Source organism: Falco punctatus (assembly GCF_963210335.1).
Source record: "Falco punctatus genome assembly, chromosome: Z".
In the NCBI taxonomy this organism is placed as follows: domain Eukaryota; kingdom Metazoa; phylum Chordata; class Aves; order Falconiformes; family Falconidae; genus Falco; species Falco punctatus.
Genome location: NC_137586.1, coordinates 38,153,550 through 38,165,642, shown reverse-complemented (window position 1 = coordinate 38,165,642; position 12,093 = coordinate 38,153,550). Strand labels below are relative to the sequence as shown.

The following is a 12,093-nucleotide window of genomic DNA, read 5'->3' as shown; positions in this document are numbered from 1 at the left end:
GTTGTGTGGAGGTCTACATGCCAGCCACATGGGTGGTTGTGGGAGAGTGCAGGACAAAAGTTCTTTCTGTACTCTGAGATTTGGTTCAAAATCAAGAACTGGTATTCAAAACTTCTTTCTGTTACTGAGGATTATGTATCACCGTTGTATGCCTTTGTTACAAACTGCGCATGTTTCCAGTGGCTAGAAAGCCTACCATGACGGGATTAATATGACTGTGGTTATGGTGTTAAAATGTGCTCAGAGGAATATTGCAACATGAGTATGAATCACTATGAGGTATTGATCAGTGCAAGACATTGTGGATAGTTGTGCTTTTAGCACCTGAGGATGAGCAAAATCAAAGCCTTTAATCCCAACAGTCTGTGTTTACTCGGAAAAAATGTTTGTCTGACTACAGGCATGGAACCCGTTGTGCTGGAGAAGTGGCAGCCACGGCAAACAACTCACACTGCACAGTAGGAATCGCCTTTAATGCCAAGATTGGAGGTATGTGAAACAATCTCCCACCACCAAAAAAACAGTAACCAAAGAGCCATTTGTACTAAATGGTACATTCAGACCTTTCTCAACAAGAGAAGGAGATTTGTATGTATAACAAACCTAGCTGTGTTAGCAAGTAAATCTCAGTTGTAGAGTGGTCGTTAAATACCAGTACTGAAGGAGTTTGTCTCTAGTGACACTTCTCCAGTGCCCCCTGGAACGCTGCCTCTTCAGTACACACAGAAAAAGCGAAAGGGAGACCTTTGATGAAAACACAAACCCCAGAATTAGGACATTTGGGTTTTCTCACAGATTCAGAGCCCTGAGTGAAGAACTTTGACAAACCAAAAGTAAATGTACACATCAAGAATATTGCCTTGCATATTGATCCCACACAAAACTGTCAAAACAATGTATTTTTGTGTTGTTTGGCTGTGGTTGAAGAGAATTTTCTTTTGGTCCCGCTGATCAGATTATTGCCTGAATTATGAGATTTAATCATATTTTTTTTCATTCAGCCAAGAGAATGGTTTCTGTGAATTCTTAGTCAACATCTGCTTAATTAGGACCATTGGCTTAATTTCTGGAGGTAATTACCAAAATGTCATCTGTGTGTCTTCTAGACTGTAGCCTGCCTGTGTCAGATTTCAATTCTTTAAGTGAAGTTTTACACTGAACTTTTGATGAAATAATGGGATTGGTATATTGGCTTTCAGTAGAAAGACCTATAGCTCAAACTCATTAATTGTTGATTTTCTTTCACAAAATAGAGTCCATCTGTGAAAACAGAAACATGTTTACCTATATATCCACCAGAGGACAGTTTAAAAATGTGAGCAGGCAGAGTTGAGGCCGTGTTTCCACAATTAATAGTACTGTATCTGTTCTCTACTGGATCAGTACAAGTTTGATCCAAATCAAATGTGAGCACAGCTGCATTTCAGATTAGCCAAAGCACACAACATCATCCTAATGTCAGCTTTCTGTTTTCCTGCTGGCTTCAAGAGGATAGACAATACCTGATCCAGCATAAAGTTAGAATGATGCAGAAATACAATTTCCCTTCAGGTGCAGAGTCTGCCTGCACAAAGTTACCCTGTCAAAGTGGTTTAGAAAATCTGAACTGACCAAGAGAGTGAGTTTGTGGCAGATGAGCAAGTTGTCTCATATTGACGTGGCATTTGGTCATGTACCAGCAGCTATGAAATCAGATTTATTGCATTGTCAAACCAGAGTCAGAGGAGAGTTAGTGCACTGACAGAGATAAAAGACGGCTTCTGGAGAAGTCTCGTTTGTGGGTTGGATAGTCACAGAACCTGCAACAGCTTGGGCATGTCATTGAAAATTTCTCCATTAGTAACAATTGATCCTGAATAGGTTATTATTTATTAAGCATTAGGAATGTGCAATAATGATAGTTTATAAATCCTCCAGGCATATTAACTGAATCACAGCCTTTTCTAAATATGGTGCAAAAACTAATCAGATGGTATGATGGAGTTAATGTGAACAGTAAAGACTGGATATATGTGCCTATTTATTTAATTTTTTATTTAATTTATTTATTTATTTATTTATCCATTTGTTTGTGTATTTATTTATTTATATAGTATCAAGAATATGACAGCCTTCAAGAATTTTCAGTGGTCTAAGTGAAATAAAAATTCTGTCCACTCCATTTATCACCATGATTTTGTAGAGCCATCGTTAACACTGTTATTCAAAGAAAGCTGGAAACTGGGTAACAAGTGTGTAAGCCTCACTTGAGGTAATGTACCACCTTTTAAAAGCATCAGCAGTTGAAAATAAGACTTCAGGAGTCTCAGCAGATAATCTGCAGAAAATCAGAGGCAAGAGCGAATTCCAGGGTATTGGGAAGGGAGTTTAAACTTCCTTTCCCACTATATGCATATATTCAAGAGTTTTGCTGCTGCTGACCTCTGTTTGGTGTGCCTCCCTCCCTTCCCTCAGAGAAGCCATAAGCTACACATGTAAATAGGCAGTGGTTTTGTTTCCTCTCTGCAGGCCAGATAGAGTGTAAAAATGTTGAATCATATTATGCTGAACTAGTGTTTAGCTCACTTGTTTCCCGGGGATTTAAAGACCCTTCAGGGGCCTTCTTGGAGAAGAAACTAGAGTCAAGGTAAAGCAATTACATTCTCCTTACATTGAGGAGCACCTGCTGACAGTGATGTTGAATTTGCTTCACCAAGATAAGTATTCTTACTTCAAACAGAAAAGCATCTCTGGACACGTAAGGGATAGTGAAGAGATAAAGCAAAAGGGAAATGAAATCCTTTCCATTGATAATCCATCAAATACTGGCAGCTGAACAAATCCGATTAATGATCTTTGTGATGGAAAGCCATTAACAAGATATCCACCAGTAATGCTCACTTTTTTCCTAAATGTGTTTGTACTCCTTGTCTCATTTCCACATATTGAAAAACCTCTGACCACAAATAGGTCAGAAGATCCTTAGTAAGTCTGAGCCTTCTCCTACAATGGTGTAAGTGGGGATGTCATCTGCAGATAAGACAATTCGAGTAAAATTGCAGTGTGTACCTTTAGTTCTTTTACAGGTTGTGACACGTTTCTTATAAAAAAATTATGCACTATGCCTGCAATTTGTGCTTAGCTAAGCTAGCTACAGGCCCTTTCACTAAAAGACAAACCAGTGCACCAAGTATTTTTTTTTTTACGTGATTCTGCAGTAATCACACATGGCAAATTACCACCTACAGAGCTTGTGAGACTTTTTATAGGAAGGGATGGTTAGTGTGTTGTTATTGTTGCAGACTGATTGTGGAAGTTGCAAAGCATCTGTGGGGATTTGGGTGCTTAGTTACTTGGCTGGGCTCAAGTCCTGACGGGAAAACAGTTACACTGAATTATGGCACAACAGATGTACATTGTCTTCAGCTGACAAGGAATTAGTTCAGCTGTTTCTTTAAGTTTAAATCAAATGCTGATTAAAAACAAACATTTTAAAAGAAAAGTTGTTGAGCTCAGTTTGCATGTTTCCTGTGGTTCATCAAAAGTTTGTTCTGACTAAAATGCCACTTAGGTTTTGGCAATTACTGCAAATATTTGAAAAAGTCTAAAGAGCTCTGAAGTCTTAGGTAGAACACTCTGCAAATGCAATCTGTTAATTGCCTTCTGGACAGCTTTTGTTTTGCTATCACCACATTCCAAATGCAGTTTGGAGATTTTGTGATCGGTAGAATTAACTAATCCAGACATTTGGGGTGGGGTGGAGGGGGAGGGCGAATGGAGGGAAAGAGAAAAAGAAGAGAGAGAAAGGAATTATTTTTATTTTAAATAGCCAGTGAGACCTCTGTTGTTCCAAGTCACCCTTGAGGCATGTCTGTCAATTGTTGACCAGAGAGAGCAACACCCAAGTCACAGCCTTGTCTGTATTCCTTTAGATTTGACCATTTCACCATGAGCAAAAAAACCCCAACCAACCTGATGTGAATTACTTCAGGTGCCAGTGGCAGAATTTGGAGTTATTGTTCACAGAGTGCATGTAGTATTATTTAGGCATGCTACACAGTAACGGAGACATAAAGGAAAGCTTTATTTTCCTTCTTTCAAAAGCAGTGTACCTTTTATTGTCTTTATTTAGAACTAAATATATTTTAATGTGTTTGAAAGAAACTGAGAACACAATTTCCACCCATCATTAATTTTCTGAGATTATACTGAGGAAGAAAAATAAAACCTGAGAATCCCAGTTTATTTAATGACTTTTTTAATAAAATAAAGTTCATAGTGAGATCACTGTTTGTAAAAGTTTATTATCTCACAAAACACGGGCAGCTTTTGTGTGAACTTAGAAATATGATCACTTTTCATTTCTGAGTCAATTAGAGTAAGGAAAACAATAAGACCCTCTATCAACAAAGCACCCCCCATACCTTCTGTTAATTGGAAGTTACAGTCTTGGTAAATACCCAAGTAACTTCAGTCAGAGCTCATGAGCAAAATTAAATGTGTCTGTAATTTAAAATATGTAAATTTGGTTTATAAATAACAGTGGCCTTTTAAAGGAGAAAGAGTGTCAACCTTGTTAATTGTGGAAATAATCATTAATCTGTACTATCATACTATACAATGCTAATTATTATTTAGTATTTAATGTCCCTGATCAAATGTCACACTAGCTGTTTATAGTTCCTTTTTCTTGCTCAGGTTAAAACTGGCATTAGTGGTTTTCTGAGTGGGAATTAACTTCAGCTAAAGTCTTATAGTAGGCAAAAGAACGACTTTAACATTTTTAAATGTGGTTTTCCACATTTAAATTACTCAGTCTAGTGATCTTAAAACATCATGATGCTGTTCACTTTAAAAGGGCTAGCACATTGACTTGTCCAAGCCCACATGAATGGATTCTTTAAACACAAGAATTTCAGATTATATCATACAAAAGCTGCTTCTGCACAGAGGAGGATGTTCACGATATTGTAGTTTCAGGTTGAATAATGTTACATATAGGATATTTGTTTCTAACTTCCTGTAATCGTCTTGCTGCTGTGTATAGTAGTACACACAAGCCTTATCCCCAGTTACCTCTTTGCAGCCTCATGCAGTGAAAGAATGATCCCATGTTTACCTGTCAGCAGAGAACCTTTCATTACCTCTGTTGACATACTTAGGATTGGGAATGACTCATAGTAGGTGCTGCAGTTTCACTGCAGTATTAAAAAAGAAAGAAAAACATGTTATCTTCAAGGGAGTCATACAAACATATCAAGTCTTTTTTAAAAGTTTTCTTTAGCATAAAGTTTATGTTCAAAGGCTGTATAGTGGATAAAGGACTTGTAGATAATTTCTAAAACTTGAAGGCCAAGTTTTTCCTTCCTTTTTGTATTTTTTTCATCTAAAGACTTTTTTCCATTGGGAAAACACATATCCAAACAGGTTTCTGTTGCATTTTTTTTACAACAGTAGAAATCCTTATGATCATTCAGTCCAACGTCCTACACAAAAATTTTCCCAGGTACAAGGGAGAAGTATTTTGAGTTGGTTGGTCCTGTTCATTTATCTTTCATTTTGAAGGTGTACGGATGCTGGACGGAGACGTGACTGACATGGTAGAAGCAAAGTCTCTAAGCCTTAATCCCCAGCACATCCACATCTACAGTGCCAGCTGGGGGCCTGATGACGATGGTAAGACTGTGGATGGACCTGCTTCTCTAGCACGTCAGGCCTTTGAGAACGGCATCAGAATGGTAGGTTGGCATCAAACTGCATCTCCTTGATCTCCTCTTGTGTGAATGTGTAAGGCCACACATGCCCAGTGTGTGCAAGTGCACAGCATGGGGAACAGGAAAAGATCTTGAAGGAAAGAAGGAGAATTTCTTTTGCATAAAACTAAAACCACATTTTCCTTCTACAGTGACCTTACAGTCAGTCCTTCCTGAAATATCAGTTCTGTTCATTTTCAATTGGAATACATCATCCTCAGTGTCCTTTAAAACTGTTCTGAGGTAATGACGTAATTTTGCAAGAAAAAAAAGAGAGACTGAAAAATGCTACTTTGCACAGCAATGCCAAGTCATCAAATCTGAATTGCAAAATTGCAATGGAATTTAAAACAAAAGTCTTGATTGTTTTGTCTTCTTTCTTCGTTTCTTCCCTTGCTTTATTTTGCTTGATTTCTTAATGGAAGTTTGATGATTTTGATAGGGAGTTGGGGGCTAAAAAAAGTCTACACCTGTGTTTCTTTTAGTGTTGCTGTCTGGTCTCAGAAAACTTACACCCTGTTTATAACTTCATATACATTTCTCTACTAGTCTGTGCTATTTTCTCTGTGATATAGCCCAGAGATCTTCAATAATACGACACACAAAATCCCAAATGCCCCTATATGAAAATTCTAAGACCTTTACAATTTTCTTTAATAAGTTACTGTCAAACAAATAAGGCCACAGAAGGAAATGAGTAGTTAGAGGAATTTTTGATGTCAGAGGATGGTTTTAAGTTCTTCCTTTTACTCTCCTGCCTGTTAAATAGATCAGGGAATTCCTCGTCTTCCAGCACTCACACCTCTTTCCACTATTTCCAGGGCTGGTGGAAAGGACTTGAAAGCTTTGCATTCAAAGGTTTGAGCATTATTTTGAATGCAGCAGAAGACTTGCTAGTTCAGTGGTGGGTGGCTCTAGGATCAGAAAAGAGGGGATTAATACAAAACATTTTTTATAAGAGACTGAAACTGTTGGACCAAAGCAGAACTGGAACATAGTTACTGGAATATGGTAACACTGCAGCAAGATTGGAAAGTGCAGCTATTACTGAAGTCAATGAGTGTTTTATCCAGGTATGCCAAGAATGATTTTAGTAAACCATAGCTAACATTCAGCATAGAAGATTTGTGCTATGTTAAAAGACAGTGTCTGCCACTAAGAGACTATATTAATTTAAGGTATACCATAAAAAGCATTCATAACAAGAAATGGGGACAATGGGTTCAGAGGAGTAATAGGCAAAGCTACAAGAGCACCTGGTCAAGCTGACAGGCTGTATGCACAGTGCAGTTTTGGGTGATTTACAGCATACTTGACTGTAAGTTATAAATAAGTACATCATAAAATTGATACCCAGTATCACCATAAACATTGCCTAGCAGCACAAGCCTAGGAAATGTGAATTCACATCTAATCACAGCTGCATCCCTGACTTATTTTGGTTTCATTGATAAAGCTGCATAAATTTCTTACTCTCACCCCTGTTTTCCTTGCCCCAATGTGGATAATAATACATGCCCAACTACCTAGCAGGTAAGTTATAAAGAGGAATTACTGAAATACTAAACTGATGACAGGAACTGTGTGCTTCCTATGCCATGTGATATTAGAAGACCTGTCTCTCAAACTCAGTTCTGTCAGTGCTTTACTAACCATGCAAGCCGCAGACCGCTGCCTTCCTTTCACTTGTTCATGTGATGACCATTCAGTGTAGGGCTGCAGATTTATGCTTTTGTTTGTTGTAGCTTATGTAGTACATGAAGCCTGTCATAATAAAATACTCAAGCATGTACTTAACTTTACCCTGCAAAAAAATTCAGGGGATTCACAGTTAAAACACATTCAGGGACACCAACAGATTCTGCCCAGAGAGCTTGGCTGTATTTAGTAGTCATTAAAATAGTTGTTGAAGTGTTTCTAGAACAGTATAACAAGTAAGGAGAAGGCCAAATGAACCTCCATTATTGCTTCACATGCATCATCGCTCCCCATGTAGGACGGAATATCAGTGCTTCCCATCACCCAGCTAGAGTTTACTACTCTTTGACAGTGACCACAGAGAAGAAAAAAAACAAAGTGAAGAAAGGGACCCTAATGGAACTACAGGATGCAGGGGAACAGGGAACTTGAACAAAATAAGTTTTACGTTTAAACATATGTATGTGCTAGTTTAAATGTCATATTTCACATATGTAAGACAATCATGAAATGTTCAGGCCAAATTTCTGTACCAGAAGAAGTCAGCCATTTCCTCATTGAAATCTCAAACTGGGGATAAATCCGGTATAAATCAAGAATGCGGAATAATTTGCCAAAAGCACAGATCTTGCCTATAAGTGTTATTGTTCCATTATTATTATAGCTGTAATATGAGAAGATACCCTACAGAACCCAGATGAATTTCATTTTACCAGCACATTGTTCTATATTTTTAGTAAGTACCAGTATATAGTGGAAATGTGGCATTTAAATTTAAAATTCTGAGGTGGCCTTTTTTCTGATAACAATGCAGAAAAAGAGTTTGGTATATTTTTTTTGAGAAATAGTGGAAGATGCAAGTCAAATGATTATTTTTGCAATTTAGCTTCTATTTCGTTTTACTGATGTTTTGTTCTACCCAAAGTTGCCCATGTAGAGTTGAATGGATCTAAATATTTACATGTATTTGGAAATTTTATCTAGCTCTGACTACAAAAGCTTTTTCATTTCTACTAAGGAAATAAAAGTGCTTTCCAAAACTTACATAAAAACATACTGATAAGAAATATACCATTTTTAAGGTTAATCTCCAATTTTCATTATTTAAAATGTAATATAGATTGAAAGATTGTAAATGTGTATCTCAGTTACGACCTTCCTTGACAGACTTAGTTTCCAGACCAAAAATTACTTTAAGATGAACCTGTTCTTGTTCTTTTTAATAAATCATGCATTTTCATGTTCAGACAAAGGTACTTTTTTTTAATGAGACAAATGGGGGAAGAAAAGACAAATTATCTCGGTGCCAAAATATTCCTAAAATCAGATCATTGTCCAACTAGGTACCTACCAAACACAGATTTCCCCAGGTAGTCACAATGATTGTGCAAATAATGATAGGCAGGCAAAAATGCTTATTACATTGTATACAGATCTTGTCCTTCCTTTTTTTAGAAGTATTAAACTGAACAACAACAGTATTATATGTAGTATAGCGTCTGTGAGGTAAATTAAAGTAACATTGGTACAGGAAAATTTGGCAAGACCTTTCAGATCTACACAAAGATTCAAGATTGGTATGTTTCATCTATTGTGCATATGCACACACAACTGAATATTAACTTCTTAAAACAGAACAGCAAAGGGAAAGGTCAAGATTTTTTAAAAGTATCTGAAAAAGTAATTATGCTTGGCTTGTTAAATTAGGAAAATCAAAGGTGGTACTGAATAATAACTTTGATTAGAGTATAATTAATCTGAATTATCACTCTTCTTTTTAACTATACTTATGAAATGGATGCAAGAGCCACAGTTTCTTACTCAGTTTGCTGAGAGACTGGGATCCATGAAGAAAATGCCTGGTTTATCTTTAGCGCATATTATTCCAGTTAACAGCTCATGCAGGGTGTTTTAGAACTATTATTATTTTAAAATGTGCTGAGCTAATATGATTACTCCTTCCAAATTCTGCAGAAAATAACAAAGATAAATGACTGTACAGTTTTTCCATGGAGTCCCACAGAGACAGCACATGCCATGAATTGAAATAGACAAATCTATTTGAAAAAAGCATACTAAGTAATAACTGAGTTTAAAAAATGGCAGCCTAACCCACAAGTTAAATGTGCTTTAAAAAATTCTGCCCAGGATCAAGGTAAAGGAAGAGGAAACCAATTTTTAAACCTGTTTCAAGTACCGTGATTTCCTGTCATCTTCAGGGTGTTTTGTTTAATTCTATTGAATTTGCATACTTGAGCTCAAAGAGAAACCTTGGAGACTTGGCTATCAAACAATTTCTATGCAAATATAAAAGCTCCCTTTTATACCATGCTTCCAGTTGACAAGGTCCTTTTCTTGGAAATACTGTAGTCATAATGGTGGAAAATACTAGAGGCTTGTGTTTAAAATACCAATGTATTAGAAGTTCTAGACCTAATAATCTCAAAAATAACTCCATTAAAATCATGGAGAACTTGCCTGAAAGAAATCAGATGAAGGGCAGTATATCCAAAAGTGACATGTTCAAGAAAAGATTAGGTATGCAATGTCACATTTCACCCTGTGTTCAAGAGTAAACAGACTTAGCATTGCAAAACACAACTGTGGCCAAATCATGTCCTAAGGCTGTGCTGAGTCTGGGACAAAAGGGAGAACACAAAAGCCTTTTCTTGATTCAGAAAGATAAAACCAAAGTACCATTAGATTTTAAGATTACTGTATTTCACAGTCTATAAGCACAATGCTATAAGCACTTTAGAGGCTTAGACTCCCTGATTCATGGCTCTGTGTTACAGCAACTCAGGCTAGTTCATTTGTATTCATACAAATAAGCCTGTTTTTTCTGGGATCACTCTCAGCATCATTTGGAAAGTAATGCATTTCAGATAGTCTGACTTGTTCTTTCACTGCAGTTTAGTGAAGACCTAACAGTTAAGTTTCTGGGTGTATGACCCTGGTTGATACGTTGCAGGATTTCAAAGAGGGTGTTGTCTCACCTCTCCAAACGGCTTGCCAACTGCATGCTTTATGTTGTTTGTTCTGCAGTACCCATCAGGTAGTCCAAATCAGCGACGGGGCAGGTCATCCTTAATATAACCTAAGAGGGTGGAGAGGCAGGGAAATCTACATGGAAACTTCTGGCTTTCTGCCTGTGTCGGCGCAGGGGCTTTCATCTTACTGCCATGACACTGTTCTGTTTAGCAGGCTGGACACAAGCCAGAATGTTTGATGGACATTAATGATCAGATGCTTTGTGGCTGAACCTCTTGTAAGAACTCGGCTTGATGCCTTCCCTCCCATCATCACTGCCCCTTCTCATCTCTCTCGCTTCACCAACTTTGGCTGAAGAGTATGTGTTCCAAGTGTTTGCTAGGAGCAGAAGGCTCTCTCAAAATCACTAAACAAGCCTCCTACCCACATGCAAGAGAGAGAAAAGTAAGGGAATAAAAAGGAAGAGAAGAAAAGGGAAAGGAGAAAAGAAAGAAAAGGATCTCTTTTTTTAATATTATTATCACTATATTCTTCTCCGAAAGTGGAAGAGATTGTATATAATTTGCATGTGTCCAGGCAAAAGTTTGCTGCCTGTGTTGTACCGCAGATGTTTCTATTAAAGTTATTTGTCCTGTCATCACTTCCCTGCATCGTTCTGAGTAGGCTGTGTTGCCTACACAAAGAGGAGTTACTCTGTTCTGCTTTGCCAGAGAATTGCACTATAAAAGTCAAAGACAGAAGTTACTGCAAGATGTCCAGTCAAATCTGTCAAAAAAACTTCCAAAATGGCTGTTGTTTTCTACATTGAGCTATTGTGGTGCACAGAAGTTAAGGCCAGATTTTTTAAACTCTGTTTTGCATTAGTTCACCTTTTACAGCTGCCATTTGAGACTGAGTAACACATATCTGTGTGTACACATATCTCAGTTCATACAAAGATACGTTTTGCATCCACAAGACCTCCTGTGCATTTCTAATTAGTTGGCCTAAAACAACTTGTTGACGATCAATCAGAAGAATTAGCACTGTGCTTGGGGAGGGTCTCAGAAAACACGACTTCCAGTATGCTGATGTAACCCAATGTTAGGTCCTGGCATTGTCTATTATATGATTTGCATATATACCATGCATCCCTATTGCATCTTGTGATGCAATAACTGAACGTGTGATGTTATAGTTACTTCAACATAGAGAGTTAAAGTTTGGGTGGCTCTGTGCTGTGGGTGGATGCTGACTATGTACCCGAACTGGAAAAGTCATTTTGACATAGTAATGTTAATTATACATTTATATATTTATAACATAGCATTTTTACATAGTAGTTCTTCCTTCTGAGGTCATAAGACATAGCACCATTGGCTTGAAATAATATTTGTAGTTTTAACATCACAAAAGGTGATTATGATTCAGCAAAACTTCATCCAATTATTCCTGCATCAATATCCCTGTTTTCTTAATCTGTTATTTTCTGTTTTCTGTACATCTTTTGGGAAGACTCAGTCTTGACTGAAACCTGTTATGTCCATGGCCGTTCAAGTCACTAACAACCTTCATGATGAAAAATATGTAGCTTGTTACTCATCTAAATTTCTTAGTTTCCTTTCCACTGTAAAATGCCTCTTCTGCTATATTTATAGTACATCTTATGGTGTTAGAAATCTCCACATGTAAG

At 37.2% G+C, this 12,093-nt stretch overlaps 1 protein-coding gene across 2 annotated transcripts in view; it reads left to right on the top strand.

The window, feature by feature from the left end:
- PCSK5 (proprotein convertase subtilisin/kexin type 5) overlaps nucleotides 1-12,093 on the top strand; it is a 197,585-nt gene that overhangs the window by 97,100 nt on the left and 88,392 nt on the right. For both annotated transcript variants that reach the window (XM_080372918.1, XM_080372917.1), the window contains exons 6-7: nucleotides 401-489; nucleotides 5,545-5,717. In XM_080372918.1, coding sequence (XP_080229044.1) covers nucleotides 401-489; nucleotides 5,545-5,717 — 262 coding nt within the window. The remainder of the gene's footprint in view (nucleotides 1-400; nucleotides 490-5,544; nucleotides 5,718-12,093) is intronic.